The sequence below is a fragment of the Xenopus laevis genome, chromosome 5L (genome assembly GCF_017654675.1).
Source record: "Xenopus laevis strain J_2021 chromosome 5L, Xenopus_laevis_v10.1, whole genome shotgun sequence".
Lineage (NCBI taxonomy): Eukaryota > Metazoa > Chordata > Amphibia > Anura > Pipidae > Xenopus > Xenopus laevis.
In genome coordinates this window covers 126,511,574-126,531,903 of record NC_054379.1, presented here as the reverse complement: position 1 = coordinate 126,531,903, position 20,330 = coordinate 126,511,574, and the positions used below count along the sequence as shown (strand labels likewise).

The following is a 20,330-nucleotide window of genomic DNA, read 5'->3' as shown; positions in this document are numbered from 1 at the left end:
TGGTTTACTGCCCAGTAGCAAAATTGCCCAGTGTTTATAAAGCAGCACTACAGTGTATAACTTTACTTACTGGGTAAAGAAGGGGCATGCAAGGGCACCACTTCGTGCTCATTCAGCCAGCACTTCTTCTCTGGTCTTCATACTGGATAAAAACATCAGAAAGGTTCAAGTGCCTCAGGGGGCACATGCCATCCCTGTCCTTACTATAAATAAAAACGATAATACCTGTGTGGTTGCTGTGGGGTGTTCCCAATTTTAATTTAGTGCTCAATACACACAAAGCAGGAAAGATGATTCTGTGGCTCATAAAGCAAATAAAGTCCTGTCTTGCATAAAAGAGGGCATGAAAACATAATTATGCCTCTTAATGGGTCCCTGGTAAGGCCTCGTCTGGAGTATGCAGTGCAGTTTTGGACTCCAGTCCTTAAGAGGGATATAAATGAGCCGGAGGGAGTGCAGAGACTAAGTGCAACTAAATTGGTTAGAGGGACGGAAGACTTCAATTATGAGGGTAGACTGTCAAGGTTGGGGTTGTTTTCTCTGGAAAAAAAGGCACTTGCGAGGGGACATGATTACACTTTACAAGTACATTAGAGGACATTATAGACAAATACCAGGGGACCTTTTTACCCATAAAGTGGATCACCGTACCAGAGGCCACCCCTTCAGACTAGAAGAAAAGAACTTTCATTTGAAGCAACGTAGGGGGTTCTTCACAGTCAGGACAGTGAGGTTGTGGAATGCACTGCCGGGTGATGTTGTGATGGCTGATTCAGTTAATGCCTTTAAGAATGGCTTGGATGATTTTTTGGACAGACATAATATCAAAGGCTATTGTGATACTTAACTCTATAGTTAGTATAGATATGGGTATATACAATTTATGTGAAAGCAGGGAGGGGTGTGTGTATGGATGCTGGGTTTTCATTTGGAGGGGTTGAACTTGATGGACTTTCTTTTTTCAACCCAATTTAACTGTGTAACTACCTGCTTTCCTCAAGCCAAACATTAATAACAGAGCGGAATGATGGTTGGACTGAAAATGTCTTCTTTCACGTATATGGGTTAACATACATTCCGCTCCATGTAACTGCACACAAGTGAATCTTATTCATATCAATACAGATGGGTCACAGGGAGGATTTGCTTCTTTCAGCCTAAAAACAATATGCAGCCTGATAGCAGGGGAGCCAACAGTAAGACATTAGGGCCAGAACTGACAATCTGTGGATTCTGGCAAATGCCAAAGGGGCTGCTGTAAGATTTCATGGAGACAGGCCCCGGATTTGCAGCTAGGCCACAAATGCTCGAGCCTGGGGCGTCAAAAATGAAGGGGGCACGCTGCTCAGCCACAGGGGTAATCGCCTTGACCCCAGAGAACTAAGCGATAGGCGCACGCAATCTTGTGGGGGGAGGGGTACTGGCCTACGTCCATCCTCTGGGGAAATATGCTCCCGCATGGAGAATTGCTATTAAGTGGGCTGATTGGGCCTCTGTGTATTTGAAATGCCAGGGCATGTTTTGCATACCAGTGCAGGTCTGGCCCTAGGTTCAATTCCAGCCATGGCAAACTCCTAAAAAGTTAATGGAATCCTGATAAAAATTGCCCATATTAAATAAAAGATGGGACCTTAGTTTGTAAGCCTCACTGTGGCATATGTCAGCGCTATATCAATAAATGGCAAATAGCAATTCAGAAAACCAAAAGTAATAGCCAGACATGAATTGAGTAAATTGAGAATTCTATTTTTCCTCTCACCAATGTTTCTTACGCGGATGTACAGAGTTAGTGAAGAGGTAGCTGTATGATCTCATTGTGCAATCAGATATAAAAATACACGCGGAGCCCGTGAGTGCCTATTGGTTTAATGTTGAAATAAAAAAAAAAAAAAGGAAAACAAGAAAGCGAACTTCTTTCCCCCGCCCGCTATTAGAGTTACGCATTGAGCAGCAGACTAGTGCCGGTATAGCGATGAACCCAATTCCCTAGCCAGCAGTTCCTACACTGCCCGGTAACCAGTCAGTCAGTAGCGTTTCAATACGGCCATTGTACTGGTGCAGACGCGCACATTTGACACAGGCAAGGGTTAACAACATCAGCCCTGACTGCGCATTTACTCATAGACAAAGGTATAGACTCAGCCCAGGAATGTGCCACCCGCTTTCCCTATCCGCGGCCCCCTTATTTTCTAGTTATGGTTTCTCCCTACCACCACACGAATAGATCCTCCCATTCTCTGCGCTCCGCCTTTTATCCGCCCCTCACTTGTGTCACCAGCAGTGTAACCAAAGGCAGGGGGCGTTGTATGACCCTTGCGGTACCGCCTTTTCCTCGCTGTCTCCTCGCAGTGCCCATTATTGCCATGTAGGAGAGGTAGGGAGGGGAGGCAGCGGTTTGAATGACACAGTACACAGTGCTGCTGAGGGAGGTGAAAGAGGCGGAGGTGACAGCGCAAGGGGAGGGGCAGCCAAGCCTGCCGTCACCAACAGACATTTCTCTTGTACTTTCCACCCTCTTTACGGCTTTTCACTTCCTCTGTCCCGTGTATGTAGGGAGGGTCTGTGTTCGGCCAAGCTCGTAGACGGCTCGCTTTCTCACAGAACCAGTCTGCCGCTCGTCATGTCACCCACTTAAGAGAGCAGGTAGGGGGAGAGCGGGGGTCTACTCCCCAACCCCGAGCTTTGGTCTGGAGCCGGCAGCGCCATCTGTGACAGCAGCGGCCTGTGTCTTCCCTGAAGTGTGCAACGAAAGGGGGCCGGGCCTCTACAGCACTTTCCGCGGAGAACGGGGTTCCGGCCACGGGCCTACAGGCTTTACTCCTGAGTTCATCGGGAATCTTGCGAGAGCTCAGGATGTCCGTGTTACGCTAAAGCCGTAGATTGAGTTCTAGTATTTGGATCTGGCCCCGAACCCTCCACAGCTCAGCTACGGGCACAGTGACGCCAGGGGACGGATATTACCGAAGCCCCCGTCAGGAAGGAGGATCTGGAAGCCGGATTGTCTTCATTCCTCACCCCCCTCCACCGCCAGCGCATTGGTTTTGCCCGTACGATGTCCAAAATGCCAGCCAAGAAAAAGAGCTGCTTCCAGATCACGAGTGTTATCACGGCCCAGTCGGCCAACAGCATCACGGAGGAGACGGAGAGCCTGGATGACCCGGACGAATCGCGGACCGAGGATGTGTCTTCGGAGATCTTCGATGTCTCTCGTGCTACCGACTACGGGCCGGAAGATGTGGTGGAGAGGAGCTCGTCCGAGGAGACCCTTAGCAATGTCTGCGAGGCAGAGGCTGTATCGCCCAATGTGCCGCAGGACGGGATCGGGTTCATTGCAGGAACCGCGAGTAGAGGAAGCGGACAAGGAGCTGCAATAGGTCTGGCAAACCAAGTTTCTAGTGCAACTGCGATCTCTCCCGCTGCGACTGCTACGCCCACCGCCTCTAGTGTTCCCCAAGTTGCTTCTCAAGCCGCGACAACCAGCAGCACTTGCAGCTCACGCTTCAGGGTGATCAAACTTGACCACGGCTCAGGGGAGCCCTACAGGAGAGGCCGGTGGACCTGTACAGAATATTATGACAGGGACTCGGATTCCAACTTAATCACCAGGACTGGGGATACAATCAGACACACGAGCACGTTTGATCACTCTGTAGACAGGGACAGCGGATTGGGGGCCACAGGGGGTTCAGCTGTGGTCTCTGCTGTGCATGTTGGGCTCAGTGCTGAATGTGCAGCTGACAGTTGTGCTGTGTCACAGTTGCTTCAGCCTGAGAAAATGAACCAGCCCTCTCCGCAGCAACAGTTTCTAATTGGGCAGCAGGCAGTAGGTGGAATGGTGCCTCAAGGTACTGCCCAACACATGTACCCAGGTGCTGGTACAAGTCAGCAGATGATAGTGCAGCAGAGCCAATCACATACGGCTGCACAAAGTGCAAACAATGGCAAGGGCACCAGTTCTCAGAATGTACATACAGGGCAGTCAACCATATCTTTAACTCAGCAGCAGCCCAATGTTTCTGTTAGTCAGCCTCAAGCGTTCAGTTACTCCCAGGTGCAGTCTGGACACATGATGTCCACTCAGCCAGCTGCTCAGACTGAGTATGTCCAACATATAACAGTTATACAATCCCAAGGAACAACTCAGAAACCCATGGCATCTGTCAATGCAAGTACTGGAACTCAGTCAAGTCTTCCAGGCCAACACCTGCAAGCAGGTGGAACACAACTAATAGGTCTTCTTTCCAAAACTAGAGACTCGGTGAGCCAGGGATCAGGATTGATACAGAGTGGTCAGGCACCCCAGAGCCACCCAGTTCATGCCCAGCACCCAGGAAGTGGGGCACAGTCATCTTTGCCATCTATTGGAATAGTGCAGCAGAAGTCTATCAATCAGCAAGTGAGTGGCAGTAGTCATGTTTCAGGCATTCCAGGGGGACACCATACCATGGCTCCGGGAATACAGAGTTTGCCTGCTGCTATGTCTGGTACAGGTGTTACTGGAGTACCAAGTACGGTGCCAAGCGTGTCTGCCACTCCTGTTACTATGCCAATTGCTCCTGCTACTTTTGTGCAGTCTCCACTGAGCAGCCATACATCTGTCAGTAGAAGTAATAGCCTAATCCCAACAGTTGGGCTTCCAACAATGCAAGGTACATCCAATGTACACTCAAGTTTGCCGCAGTCAAATGTTAATCAATTTCAGACTCCGAGCCAGTCATTGGTTGGCCAAATAGATGACAGAAGAAAGTCTGAACCTCTACCTCAGCCACCAATGTCTCTCATTTCTGAGAAGCCTTTTGTGAAAGTCTCCATCACAGACACCTTAACAAACCCTCTCAATTTACCCGTTTTTGGTTTTCCAGTTGATGGTGATGATGACAGGTATGCTAACATTTCACTTTTGATTAAGTGTTGTTAATACATATATCTCCAGGAACTTGCATTTGATTTTTAGAAGCATCTGAATTATACCAAAATAATTTTGTGATACGTTTAGGAAAAAGAAAAATGGAGTTACTCAATTTGGCTTTTAACATAAAACAATTAATTGTTTTCCCGCAATCTTTCAGTGATACATCTCCAGTTCCACCATAATAAACTCAGAACGCAACCTCAAATGTAAATGTAGCTATATTAACTCTTTATAAGAGCTCTTTCTAGTAGCTCTGATGTATTGTTTGTGCTTAAAACCCTTTGGTTCACATGCATTATAAAACTTTCAAGTCAAATGTCTCTTGCTGGCTCATGCATGAATCTTTTACTCTGATGATGTATTTTTGCATGGCTTTTACACCTTTGTTAAATGGCATAATCTCTAAAAGCTTTTTGCTATAAGTAGCTTTTGGAAAAAATCTTTATTGACCAGTCTTTTGTTTTTTTTTTTGTTTTTTTTTTGTAGGGATGTTTAACGAAAAATGCTTTAGACATACCTTACAGTTCATGTTTAGAATGCTTGGCATTTCATTTAAATGCAATAACTGGGTCAGTAATGAAGCTCTCTATCTGTCTCACTTTTGTGATCTTAACTAATTGAATATTTTATGCCTCCTCCCTCAAATGCAAACCATATAACAATCAAAGTACATTTTAGCACTGTATAATTTACCATTACACATTTTAACCAACAACAACAACTTTTTTTTTTTTAAACTAAGTAGTAAGCTATAACTTTAATAGTATTCACCTTTTACGTGTGCTATCTACTTGCACAGATATAGGAGAGCTAAATTGATTTAAAAATGTTATTGAGCACTAATAATTTTTTCTTTGCTTTATTATGGTTATACAGTCATATGAAAAAGTTTGGGAACCCCTCTTAATTCTTTGGAGTTTTACCATTGGCTGAACTTTCAAAGTAGCAACTTCCTTTTAATATCTAACATGCCTTATGGAAACAGTAGTATTTCAACAGTGACATAAAGTTTATTGGATTATCAGAAAATATGCAATATGCATCATAAAATTAGACAGGTGCATAAATTTGGGCACCCCAACAGAGATATTACATCAATACTTAGTTGTGCTGCCTTTTGCAAATGTAACAGCCTCTAGACACCTCCTATAGCCTTTGGTGAGTGTCTGGATGGTTGAATTCATCTGACCCTCAACTTTAACAAGGGCCCCAGTCCGTGAACTAGCCACACAACCCCACAGCGTGATGGAACCTCCACCAAATTTGACAGTAGGTAGCAGGTGTTTTTCTTGGAATGCGGTGTTCTTCCACCATGCAAATCGCTTTTTGTTATGACCAAATACAATACAAATACAATTCAAAAATAACTATGGCTTGTCTAAATGAACTTTTGCATACAACAAGCGACTCTGTGGCGTGAGTACAGAAAGGGCTTCTTTCACCCTGCCATACAGATGTTCTTTCAGAGCAGATAACAGCAGCACACCGTAGATATGAACAAACATGTATTTTATTGCATCAAATGTGTTTAAAATGATTTGATGCAATAAAATACACGTTTGTTCATATCTACGGTGTGCTGCTGATATCTGCTCTGATTGGATAATTTGGCCCTGTAACAGGCGTGGGTCCTTCAGTACAGCACCTGGTACCGCAAAGGTATGTGTTCAAGGTTTTAAGCTCTCTACCTCGGTTTATACAGATGTTCTTTGTGCAAATTGCGCTGAATTGTAGAACAATTTGCAGATACACCATCTGCAGAAAGATGTTCTTGCAGGTCTTTGGAGATGATCTTTGGGTTGTCTGTAACCATTCTCACAATCCTCTGCATATGCCGCTCCTGTATTTTTCTTGGCCTGCCAGACCTGGTTTTACAGCAACTGTGCCTGTGGCCTTCCATTTCCTACAGTTGAAACCTCTGAGATAGCTTTTTGTAGCCTTCCCCTAACCATGATACTGAACAATCTTTGTTTTCAGATCTTTTGAGCGTTGCTTTGAGGATCCCATGCTGTCACTCTTCAGAAGAGAGTCAATCAGAAGCACAATTTGCAATTGGTCACCTTAAATACCTTTTCTCATGATCGGACACACCTATGAAGTTCAAGGCTTAACGAGCTAATACAGTATTGAGCAGTAACTTGCATTCAAATTAGCAAATTTACAAGTGTACCCAAATTTTTGCACAGCCAGTTTTTCACATTTGATTTAATTTCATATAACTGAATACTGCTTCACTAAATCTTTGTTCAGAAAAAACACCAGTGCTCGGATGTTCTTGGTAAATGAAACATACCACTTACTGTATCTTTAAGTCCACTTTTTTGTTGAAAGTGGAGTAAATTATTATGCAGGCTAAGGGGTTCCCAAACTTTTTCATATGACTGTAGATAACTATAAATATATAGATACTTGCTGTAGAATTTGTTTCCCTTTGATAGGTTAGTTTAGAATTCTCATTTGGCATATCTGTTACATTTGGTGTGGAGGTTGACCTTGCCTGTGTATAAAAGAGAACGTCATGTCATATAACCTTTAGCATGGCAACTTTCTACTTATCTGCAGTTATCAAGCAGACCATGTACTTAGATTTAAGGGTATATAAGCAGGCTTTTTGCCTGAATATTTCTTTTTAAAGGACAAGTGTACTATTCATAAATCTTCAATTCAAATGAAAAGTGTTATTATTATGCTGTTTTGAATTGTTGGACCTTCCTACATGCCTTCAACCAGGATTTTGACAATTTAGATTCTAAAGTCCTTTTGTGTGGCAATTTTATTATAAAACTTTTTTTACTTAACCTTGTACATTTATAGGATTGTCCGTTATCCTGTCAAATAAACAACAATTTTAAAGAGGTAATTTCAAAGATATGTAGAGTGTCTAAATCATATTTGAGGGAAATGGCATACAGGGCTATTTGGAATTTGTAGCTTCTTGTGGTGGGACTAAATCCTCAACAAGCCCCCCCTCAACTCACTAATATTTCTCAGAGATAAAAAAATGGGCATATATGGCCAGCTTTAGAAAGTGTTTTTCTCCATGCTTCTTTAGGGTACAGTGAGCAACACTGAACTTCCAGAACTGCTTAATCTACCCTAGATGTTGAAGCAGCTGTTTTCCCAGAAATAAGGTTTCAGGAATTATTTGTCATCCCCATGAAATAAGGGATGGGATCATAATGATTATTAAAAGGGTGTCTGCATGCCATTAAATAGGTATTAACAGAAATTAAACCTTTTTTTTAGATCTATGAAAACATTTTGTTTGAATACTATCTATAATTTTGCCATAAAAGTATTTGCAGATGCTTTTACATTACCCATCTGATCCCCCATGTTCCTCTACAAGGAGGCTGCCATATTTGTGCAGCAAGAGTCCGTTGGCATTAGAAACTCTAACTGACATGTTGAGAAGGGACAGCCAGGTTGGCAAAACAGTCGGGTTTAGGAACTTCAAGTAACGATTAATTACAAAAAAAAAAAAGATCAATATGAGCTATAGGTAACTTTTAATGTACTTTAATACTTTGAAAAAAATTCTTTAGTATCAGTATCACTAAGTGTTTGTTTTTTGTATGAAGTTGAATCGCTGGTAGTAAAACCAATATATTGCAAATTAACCCGAAGTTTCCTCTAGAGGCATATTTCTAACATGAATTAAGGATGCACCAAATCCACTATTTTCAGCCAGGCATGAGGATGCGGCCGAATCCTGCTGAAAAAGGCTAAATACCGAACCAAAACCTGAATTTGGTGACTTCCTAATATGAATATGGACTAAATAAAGACCATTGGGCGTAGTGAGCTCAGAATTCAACTCCCTTTATACCTTATGAGTCAGTCCAAATACAAGTCTCTCAAGACATTTCCATTCACAAATGATATACTGGTTCATTAAGCAATCTTAAAGGAGAAGGAAAGGTTAAAACTAAGTAAGCCTTATCAGAAAGGTCCATCTAAATACACCATTAAACGCCCAAAGTAGTGCTGCTCTGAGTCCCCTGTCAAAAGAAACACTGCATTTCTTTCCTTCTATTGTGTACACATGGGCTTCTGTATCAGACTTCCTGCCTTCAGCTTAAACCTCATTGCCCTGGGCAAGAGCATGCTCAGTTTGCTCCTCTTCCCCCACCCCTCCCTTCTCTACTGTAATCTGAGCCCAGAGCAGGGAGAGACTCAGGCAGGAAGTGATGTCACACCACATTAATTCTGAAGCTCCTATTCTAAACAAACAGAGAGTTTCTAGAGCTTTTTACTCAGGTATGGTAAAACATTCTACAGAATAAGTATAGCATTCTAGCTTGCACTATTGCAGCTAATCTATTGGCAATAAAATGCCTCCGTAGCTTTCCTTCTCCTTTAAAAACAAAATGTTTAAATCTGAGTATGCGCTTGAAAACAATTAATAGTTTTCTCTTCATTTATTTTTCATTTTGTAGTGAAATGGTCTACAAGAATTGGCCAAGATTTTGGCAGAATATATGATTTGACTGCTCAACCAAATATGGGCATGTACGGCTGTGTACATGTAAAGCTTGGCCACATATGCCCAGATTTAACTAGGCAGTTTGGCTGATTTTGACCATATTGCCTAACAATGTGGTGGTCATTTGTGAGCAGTTGGAAGCAGGTGCGTTGCTCCTGAAATTTTTGAGATCCTAGTGGATTATTGGTCCTAGTAGAAACTTTGTCTCGGCTGGAAGTTAAGTAAAGAGAAACTTCAACTCTGTGGCTTCTCTTCATTTACTACTGTTTGTTACAGGGGTTGGCCTGTGTATGTCCATCTTAAACCTGTGATATTTCACTGGTTGTTAAAATAAAAACCTTTAAAAAAAAAACAAAACACTCAAAAAAACACTGAAAAACTTTTGATATCCAGGTTGTTCACTAAAGTCTGGAGAACCAAGGGTGTTTTGTCACTGCAGATTTTGTCTTGGAGTAAAGCATTGGCATTGAAAACACTAGGAAGATCACTTCTTTGACTCCAGTCAGCATCTCCCCAACAAGCCTATGCCACAGCCATGCACCATTTCTCAACATTTGTCACTAATATTTTCCTAATAAAAGTAACTGCTAAAAATAGTGGCTCAGATCACATCTGGGAGGTTTTACGCCACTTTGGAAAACTTTCATCTTGGCAGCTATGCACTTCACCGATGTAACTTCACTTGGTCACCCAAGTGCATGTAAATTTAACCTTAACATGGAAACCAGATTAGGTGCAAGAGATTAATATTTTGATGTTTGACATTGCTGTTCTTTTAGTAGTTCCTCTGGTGACTGACCTGTGAGTTTATCAGTTGGGTCTGTGCAGATTGGCTTGCTGTGTATTTCCTAATGCCCAATATGTTACATGACCCTATGGCCCAATAAAATGGATAGCGTAACATTCAAGGAATTTTCAGCAACATTTACTGTGTGGCAGAATAATAAAGGGGAACTAAACCCTAGAAATGAATGGCTAAAAATGCCATATTTTATATACTACACTTATTGCACCAGCATCAAGTTTCAGCTTGTCAATAGCAGCAATGACCCAGGACTTCAAACTTGTCACAGGGGTTCACCATCTTGGAAAATGTCTGTGACACTCACATGCTCAGTGTGTTTTGAGCAGTTGTTGAGAAGTTGAGCTTAGGGGTTGTCACACATTATCAGAAAATGAGGTTGGCCTGTAGTATAAGCTGATGCTACAGGGCTGATTCTGATGCTAGTTGCTACTTAATTTTTTCATTTTAGCTGGCGCAGAGTGAGGGAAGGCGTTTGGAATCCGAAGAAAGTTGGCGACAAAGATCTTCTGCAGGGCAATTTAATTACTAGGATGGGTTGCATAACATTTTGGCACCTCTAGTGATTTAAATTTTAATTTATTAACAAATTTAAAAACAAAAAAAACCTTGACTTATTTGAAGGAATCGTAGACATGAAACTGTATTATAGGCACCCTTGAAAAGTTTACTTTAAATGCCTCTGCATTTGGCACATTCTAAAGAGGTAAAATATGGTTTCATGTTGGACTCACAACAGAGTATAGATCCTTTTCCACAGATAGCTGACCAGTATGAACTGTGCAGGCTGCATTCCAGGAATCTAGTAAATGGCTGTGATTGTAGGCTGTTCTCTCCAGCAGTAAAACAGATGAAAACCTAATTGTAAACCTCTTATTCTTGAGGTGCCTGTGGCTTCATTTGCTTAAATGCTTGCTTGTGCAGTGCAAATTAAGGCTGATATGGGTGTATTTCTATTCTAAGTATTAACTTTCTCATGTTTGCCCAAAATAAGTACCCTTTAACTTCCATTTATGTTTTCTTAATAGAACACTTGCCCCAAATGTAATAAAAGGCACTAAGTTTGCCCAGGGCCAGTAACCCATAGCAACCAATAAGATTTTTACATTTAAACAGGAGGCAGTAAATTCTACCTGCTGACATAACCCCAATAGTTTCATGTTCCCTCTCTTTGTACATGATTTGAGTTATCATTAAATCCATAATCTCCCTATACAGGTATGGAATCAGGAAACCCGTTATCCAGAAAGCTCCAAATTATGGAAAGGCTGTCATCCATAGACTCCATTTTATCCAAATTATCCAACTCTTAAAAACTGTACTTGTTTGGTCTTTGACAAACTGTTTCATGGCATTTTACTACATAGTGGTCTGCTGTGCAAACTATACTTTGATAATGGAGTATTAGGAGTCTACTAGAAAATAATTTGAACGTTAAATAAACCAAACAGGATGGTTTTGCATCCAAAAAGGATTAATTATATTTTAGCTTGGGTTAAGTACAAGGTACTGATTTATTATTACAGTGAAAAAAGAAATAATTTTTTTAAAAAAAATTTGATAAAATGGAGTCTGTGGGATACTGCTTTGCCATTATTAGGAGCTTTCTGAATAACGGCTTTTGAGATGACCGATCCCATACCTGTACTAGAAAATCATGCAAACATTAAATCGACCCAATAGGCTGGTTTTGCTTCCAATTAGGATTAATGATATCTTAGCTGGGATCAAGTACAAGGTACAAAGAAAAAGGAAATAATTTTGAAAAATTTGGATTACTCTGTAATAATAAAACAGTGCCTTGTACTTGATCCAAACTAAGATATATAAAGAATGGATCCCATACCTGTGTTTATACCTGCGGCACTTTGAATTTCTTAGTCGTCCGAAGTTTCTTCGTGAGGTGACTTCGGAAATCGAATCGCTGCGAGTGCATTGGCACTGCCGTTTTCTCATTATAGCAGGGGGAAGGCAGTTCGGCGAGATTGTTGCCCTGCAGAAATTGCGATTAGTTGCCAGACTTAATCTCCCCGAATCTGCCCGTGTGTTAAAGCCCTTAGGGAGCTGCTATCTGGTTACCTTCCCATTGTTCTTTTGTTAGGCTGCTGGGGGGAGAAGGCAGGGGGGGTGATATCACTCCAACTTGCAGTAAAGAGTGACTAAAGTTTATCAGAGCACAAGTCACATGACTGGGGGCAGCCGTGAAACAATATGTATAGATAGACAAATATGTCTAGCTCCATGTCAGATTTCAAAATTGAATATAAAAAAAATCTGTTTGCTCTTTTGAAAGATGGATTTTAGTGCAGAATTCTGCTGGAGCAGCACTATTAACTGATGTGTTTTGAAAAAAACATGTTTTCCCATGACTATCCATTTAAGGACTGACTGCAGCCTGATGGACTTTAAAGGGGGACATGACATGAGCTAATTCAGTTAATAGTATTTAGAAAAGTGCATAGACACTATCTGAACATTCACACACACGTAATTTTTTTTGCATGTACTGTACTTACATCTTATTCCATTGTGAAATAATCGGTTCTGGGACTTAATGTCCCTCTGCTTTCTATATTAGGTGGTGAACACATTTTTAGAAAAGCAGAGGGCTTCAAGTTGTTGTATCGATTACTTCACAATTGTACAAAGTGAGGGAGGGATTGAGTGATTCCAAGAGCTTAAGGGGCTTAGAAACTGGTTCTTATGAGTCATAGATAGACTATTATGGTTTTCTTTCAGTCTTTGGAATCATGTATGTCTGTTTATCATAAAAAAAAAAATCTTCATAGTTCATATAGTAAAGTTGTTTATGGGGGTAACAAATAAATGTGCACCTATTGCATTTGTTCTTCAGTTCCTATTCTCTGAATTTCACATGGCCTATTCGGGTGATGGCATAGGGATGCATTTTCACCTCCAGTGCAGGTGACAAAACATCTGAATACATTTTCATTGGTGTAAGCGTGAATTGCTGGCGGCAAATTGTCATCTTCTGCACTTTAGTTGCATATGCAGTAGAAATGTCGTACCACTGACAATTCACACTGACACCGATTGAGAAGTACCTCGTTTTATTGACACAATATATTACATTGAAACAACAGCACAATTTAATAGAACATTTTAGAAAAAAATTGGAACAAAAATTGTATTGATAAAAACAAAAAAATATAATTGTTCGGTAACCAATACTTTGGAAAGGCATGCAATATTTATGAAAGTATTTATGTGTAGGTCTAAGACATTTTTGTGTACAGGCATTAAATGCTTAAAAATTTAGAAAATAGTTACAGTTTACACTGACACTTTTTCTCTGACACTTTTTTTTTCTCCCCTAACCATTCTAGTGTTGAAAACATGTTTGGCTTAATACAGTAAGGTTTAATGCAGTGGAACTAGAGATGTAGAATTGTGTAATTTTTATAAAGCTTGTTCTACCAAAAATGTATTGTTGCTGAGTTTGATAATGCCATGTTTGGGGAAAGACAGCAGTGTTAGAATTCCAAATCTCTTCTATGCCTCTTGTATGGCTTCTGCAGGATCAAACATGGCTTTTGTGTCACCCATTCTAATGAACTGTTCCTGCTGTGTTTGTGCCCCAAATTTCTACTTAGTCATGTCCTCATGTTTGTACAAGCAGAAATTTAAACATGTGTTTTCATTTGATTCTTGGGTCTGACAGGAATCCTTCATCTGCTTTCTATGAAGCATTTCATCTGAAGTTCCGTGGGGCAAAGAAACTATGTGATAGGTATGAATACAGATTGGCCATGTTCAAGTGTGTGCATGAACAGCTTGCAACGAGCTTGATTCTTGCATTAACTACATGGCAATGGTGCTATGGAAATTACACCGCCTATGCAGCTTTCTGCTATAATATGGGTGATTTGTACCCAGCATCTGAAGGTTTAAATTCACAATCATTCCCCCCCCCCCTTCGTTTAGGAAGTTTCTTGCTCCCTTCAATGCTCAAATCCAGTTCCTCTCTTCCAATTAGTGACAGTATTCTAATTCCAAATTCAAGCTGAGGAAAGGCACATCTATATGATTTGTAGGTATTTTTATATTCAAAAGTCTACATAAATATCAGCTGGGATGTGTGGAAGATTCCTAGATAACTCATTCTTACAGCAATGATGGATTCCAGAGATTTTTAAGGAAATTTAAAGCAAGATTCAGGATAGTACATTTATTTTTGTGAGGTGCATGCTAAGCTTTAATACCACTGATACATAAATTGAGCAGACATTGAATCCACTGAAGAATGAAGTTTACAATCCCAAAGAACTTGGCAGGAAAACATTAGATGCCTACATGCTTGCATTCACAAGACGGATCCCCCAGGAGTCTGTGCAAGGCAGTTTGAGGAAGGACAACACCTAATGTTTTCAGCATCAAGATGTGGAAAGAAGTTGTCAGTTGTGAAGAGTGATAAAAATAAAAGTAAACTACTGCTAAAAAACAAATAAAAAAGCACTAATAGCAATACTCACCGGAAGAAACATTGGTAATCAAAAACATTCAGCTCTTGCATAGTTCATAACATTCGAAGTAGACTTAAAATTTGGAATATACCTTTCGTCACAGTTAAAAAAAAAAAAAGTTTGTGACCTTATGTAAATTGCAGTTCCTCCCTGGCATTGGTTGAAATTCTCCATTTATAAAATAGATTAAAAGATTTCATTTAATTTTATACAAATACATTTTGGAAAGTATTCAAACTTTCAAATACATTTTTTTTTAAAAAAATGTATCCTCTAGTTACCATCATATTTTATACAGTGAAGTTCACTCAAGTGCTTTGGAAGACTCCGGAGTTGCTAAAGAATTTTAATGCCATAAAATTTGTCACCCATTTCCACAGGTTATGGTAATCTTACGTGCTACTGAAACAATTCTCTGAAACTGTACTGGATTCCTCCTTCGTATAGTGAAATTGGTTATAATATGGAATTGCATACCACAGGAAATTCTTCTGCCCCATGCCCCAAAAGCCAGTTATGCCAGTTTCACTATTTTCAAAACCAAAGATTGTAAATGATAAGATGTCTTATCAATTGGAGGAATATGTCACTCATTTACGACTCCTTTCTGCTCACCGGAATTAAATGTATGCAGTTGAAAATTCTTCGAACGTGAACTTTGACATCTGTGGTATCGTCTGTGAGGATGGCTTCAATTCTAATTGTGTACAACTTTTTTTCTCTAGTTTTTTTAGATCTACAGTATTGCTATTTTACTTTGGAAGATCTTGGAACTGGATTAGAGCAGTCAAGGGAGCAGGGGATATCGTAACAGAAAAATTTAAGTGGGATTAACAATATGGGAACATCGACTGGTTTAGCCACTTAATCTAATGTTCAAAGAGAGAAATTTCAAAGGTAAGATTAATTTCCATTCTTGAAAAGGTCCGCATCAAATTACCACCTGTTCAGAACAACAAAAACCAAGCTCTCATTTTTTTGAGTGCCTAAAATGTTAGTCATGCTTGTTTGAAGGACTGATTCAATGTGTGGCTAACAATTGCATCGCTAATTTTGGTGTCCCTGCTCGCAAGATCACTGGAACAATTTTATTTTTTTCATGTATTTGTCATGGTTTTCTTGAAACTTTTTGAAGATATTTGGCTGAAAAATTAACCCTTTCTGTGCCCACTATTTGTTTTGGTTTTTTTGCAATTAGGGTCACGAGTTGATCCCACATTATATAATCGGAAGCATAGAATCTAAATCACTGGAGGGCCCTCCATAAAGTTTTGGACATACACATTTTCTTTGATTTACTCCTCAGTGTAAAATTTTGGATCAAACAATTCAGAAGTTTCTGCATATTCCAGACTTTAATTTAACGTTATTTGCATACATTTCAGTTTCACCATGTTGCATTTACAACACTTTTTATACATAGTCCCCTTCATTTCAGGGCACCATAATGTGAAAGTAATAGTAGGTATATTAAAGCAGTCATGTTTAGTTGCATATCCCTTGCATGCAATGACTGCTTGAAGTCTGTGATTCAGAGACATCACCAGGTACTGAGTATCTTCTCTGGTGATGCTCTGCCAGGCCTGTACTGCAGCCACCTTCAACTGCTGCCTGTCTGGGAGCTTTATCCTTTAAAGAGATACTGACGCCAGAAATTGAACCTTTTTTTACATCTACCATAAAATTGACTTTGCATGCTACTTATAATTTTGCCATAAAGGATTTGCCCAATGGTTTTAAATTACCTATCTATCTGACTCCCTGTGATCGCCTATGAGGGGGATGCAATATTTGTGCAGCAGGAGTCCGTTAGCGTTAGAAACTCTAACTGACAGGCTGAGATGGGACAGTCAGGTTGGCAAAACAGTCAGGACTTCAACTGACAATTACTTACAAAAACAAACCTCTCAGCAAAAAACAATCAGCATGACCTATAGGTAACTTTTAATGTACATACATATTTTAAAAGTAGCTTTTTAGTGTCTGTATCACATTGTTTCCTCTTCAGCATATGGAAGGCTTGCTCAATTGAATTTAAATCAGATAACTGGCATGGCCATTCAAAATGTTTCAATGCTTTAGCTTTAAGAAACTCCAGTGTTGCCTTAGCAGTATGTTTGGGATCATTATCTTGTTGCAAGATGAAGCACCATCCGATGAGTTTAGAGGCATTTACTGGAACTTGAGCAGATAAGATGTTTCTATACACCTCAGAATTCATTGAGCAACTGCCATCAGCAATTAAATCATCAATGAAGATAATTGTGCCAGTACTTGTGGCAGCCATAAGCTGGCCATAGATGTTGAGATTTTTAAAAGATCAGATCCTGATCGTGAGACCACGATCTTCTCAGAACGATCGTACGATCCTACGAATTTACCATCAACTAAAAAGACCAATTTACCAGGAAAACAAAGGGGAGCTGCCTGCTTGGCCCTGCAAACATAGATAGACTGCACTGGGGCCGACAAAGATTTTTTGACCTGGCCGATCAATTTCCCGACAGATGTCGGCCGAAAAATCGTAAGATGTACGATCGTTCGAATCCCACTAACCGCACGATAATTTCGAAGGATTGGTCGGGCTTCCCTAAAATCGGTCGTTCGGCAAGAAGAATCGTCGCGTCTATGGGGAGCTATACATGCCACAACACCCCCACCACTATGTTTAACAGATGGGTATGCTTTGGATCTTGGGCAGTTCCTTTTCGTCTCCATGCTTTCCTCCTGCCATCACTCTGATACAAGTTAATCTTAGTCTCGTCTGCCTATAACACCTTTTTCCAGAATTCTGCTGGCTCTTTAAAGTACTTTTTTCGCAAACTGTAATCTGGCCATCCTGTTTTTATGTCTTACTAGTGGTTTGCATCTTGCAATGTAGCTTCTGTATTTCTGTTCATGAAGTCTTCTGCAGATAGTAGTCTCTGACAAAGACACACCTGCCTCCTGAAGAGTGTTTCAGATCTGTTGGCATTTGAGGATTTTTCTTTACCATATTCATCAGCAGTGGAGGTCTTCCTTGGCCTACCAGTTCTTTTTTCCGATTATGGACTTCACCAGTTCATTCTTCTTAATAATATTCCAGACAGTTGATTTTGGTAATCCTAAAGTTTGACCAATGTCTCTAATGGTTTTATTCTTGTTTTTCTACCTCATAATACAGTAGCTTCCTTGACTTTCTTTGGCACTGTTTTTTTCCTCATGTTAAACTACAGACTACAAATGGTAGAAGCAAGCCTAGGATCCTATCCCTGCACTAATGAAGCAATGCAACACACCTGAGTTACACAAACACCAGTGAAGCCAATTATCCCAAACATTATGGTGTCCAGAAATGAGGGAGACTATGAAAAAGTGTTGTAATTTCTACATGGTGAAACTGAAATGTATGCAAATAACTTTAAATTAAAGTCTGGAATGTGCACTTTAATCACGTCTGAATTGTTTGATTTAAAATGTGGAGTAAATCAAAGAAAATGTATTTGCCCCCAAACATTATGGAGGGCACTGTAGATTCTAGGGTCTAAGGCACGTTAAGAGTTAAACTGTTAGTGTTGGTTGTATTTTTGTTGTATTTTGTTGTTTTCTATGGGAAAGACGGCATGTGCCTGTTCTGTAAATAGAAGGGCTAACTGTATCCAAAGAAAACAACTGAACGTCTGTAACTTCATCTGGCTGATGCCACTGCATTCTTTTTTTGTTGCATGTTTTTGTTTGGATAACTAACAGGATTTGTTTGTTAACGCAACTGATGATTTTTTTTCTTTTTACTCTTATAGTGCTGCCTGCCATATACTCATATATTGGCATAAACATACCATAAATTCCACAGTTCCAGGTTTTTTCTTTATGCCACAACTTGTCAAAGGGTATCCAGTACAGAAAATGATAATGCAGTAGCGTTGGTAATTGTGAAAGTTTGTGGCTCTAGAGATCTTGCAAGATTTAAACATTTCTTTCTTTACCTCTAAAATCCTGACAGCAGTTTGCAGTGAATTTGTATAAAACATGTATTTAGTGATCATGGAAATTACGGGAGAGTCACCAGCCTGGGGCTTAAGCAATTCTGAAACTCTGCATGTCATTATATGCTCTTGAGGAACAGTGGGGTTATATGGGAAGTGATGGCAAAAAGGGTGATTTTCTGCCTGATGACATAAGCTTTATAAATACACCACTCTGGGTATAGTACTTTATCGGTCTTTTGATTCCATGTTTTTTCTCTGTTTCCTGAACTTGACCCATTGGCTAGTGGATTGCACAAGGTCTAAGGTGGTATGATCAGCACCATATTTATAGAACCCAGTTGCCTGCCCCATACCTATCCAATTGGTGCATGTGCAATAAACTATGTGCATGCAGCCAGGATATATATACAGTTAGGTCGATAAATCTTGGGACAGACAACTTTTTTTTCTAATTTTGGTTCTGTACATTACCACAATAAATTTTAAATGAAACAACTCAGATGCAGTTAAACTGCAGACTTTCAGCTTTAATTCAGTGCGTTGAACAATAAGATTGCATAAAAATGTGAGGAACTAAAGCTTCACAATCACTTCATTTCAGGGGCTCAAATGAAGCAGATAAAAGCCCTGGAGTTGATTTGAGGCAGTTGCTTGTATGTAGAAGATTTTGCTGTAAACAGACAACATGTGGTCAAATGAGCTCTCCATGCAGATGAAACAAACCATTATTAAGCTGCAAAAACAGAAAAAAAACCATCCGAGAAATTGCTACAATATTAGGAGTGGCAAAATCTACAGTTTGGTACATCCGGAGAAAGATGGTAAGCACTGGTGAACTCAGCAACGCAAAAAGACCTGGACATCCACGGAAAACAACAGTGGTGGATGATCGCAGAATCATTTCCATGGTGAAGAGAAACCCCTTCACAACAGCCAAACAAGTGAACAACTCTCTCCAGGAGGTAGGCATATCGATATCCAAGTCAACCATAAAGAGAAGACTGCATGAAAGTAAATACAGAGGGTGCACTGCAAGGTGCAAGCCACTCATAAGCCTCAAGAATAGAAAGGCTAGATTGGACTTTGCTAAAATCTAAAAAAGCCAGCACAGTTCTGGAAAAACATTCTTTGGACAGATGAAACCAAGATCAACCTCTATCAGAATAGAGGAGGCAGTGAAGAGGAATATTCTTGAATGGCCAAGTCAGTCACCTGATCTGAACCCAATTAAGCTGCATTTCACTTGTTGAAGACTAAACTTTGGACAGAAAGGCCCACAAACAAACAGCAACTGAAAGCCAGAATGAAAAATCGCCTGCCTCATGAGGAAACTTCGGGCGACTACGGAAAACGAAGCGCTGCAAGTGCCACCCCGTAGGCGATTTTTCATTCTAGCAGGCGGAAGATAGGGGTAAGCAGTTAGGTGAGATTAGTAGCCCCAAAAAAGAGGCCATTAGTCGCCGGATGAATAAATCTCCCCAAATCTCCCAGTGTGCCCCAACCCTAAAAACGAGGAAGCCCAGAAATTGGCGATGTCTATAGCTGGCCAGAGATGTTGAGATCAGATCCTGATCGTGAGACCACGATCTTCTCAGAACGATCGTACGAATTGACCATCAACTAAAAAGACCAATTTGCCAGGAAAACAAAGGGGAGCTGCCTGCTTGGCCCTGCAAAC

At 40.4% G+C, this 20,330-nt stretch overlaps 1 protein-coding gene across 4 annotated transcripts in view; it reads left to right on the top strand.

Annotated features, from left to right (window-relative positions):
* The first annotated feature begins 2,246 nt into the window (after positions 1–2,246).
* Positions 2,247–20,330, top strand: part of tsc22d2.L (TSC22 domain family member 2 L homeolog) — a 35,129-nt gene continuing 17,045 nt past the window's right edge. Inside the window, exons 1-3 of one of the 4 annotated variants that reach the window (XR_001935812.2) lie at positions 2,247–4,881; positions 13,883–13,951; positions 15,410–15,581. Coding sequence is in view for 2 of the 4 variants with exons in the window: in XM_018263808.2 (XP_018119297.1) it covers positions 3,053–4,881; positions 13,883–13,951 (1,898 nt within the window). In the remaining 2 variants the exon portion in view is untranslated. The remainder of the gene's footprint in view (positions 4,882–13,882; positions 13,952–15,409; positions 15,582–20,330) is intronic. The other 3 variants (XR_001935813.2, XM_018263808.2, XM_018263809.2) reach the window with 3 other exon arrangements.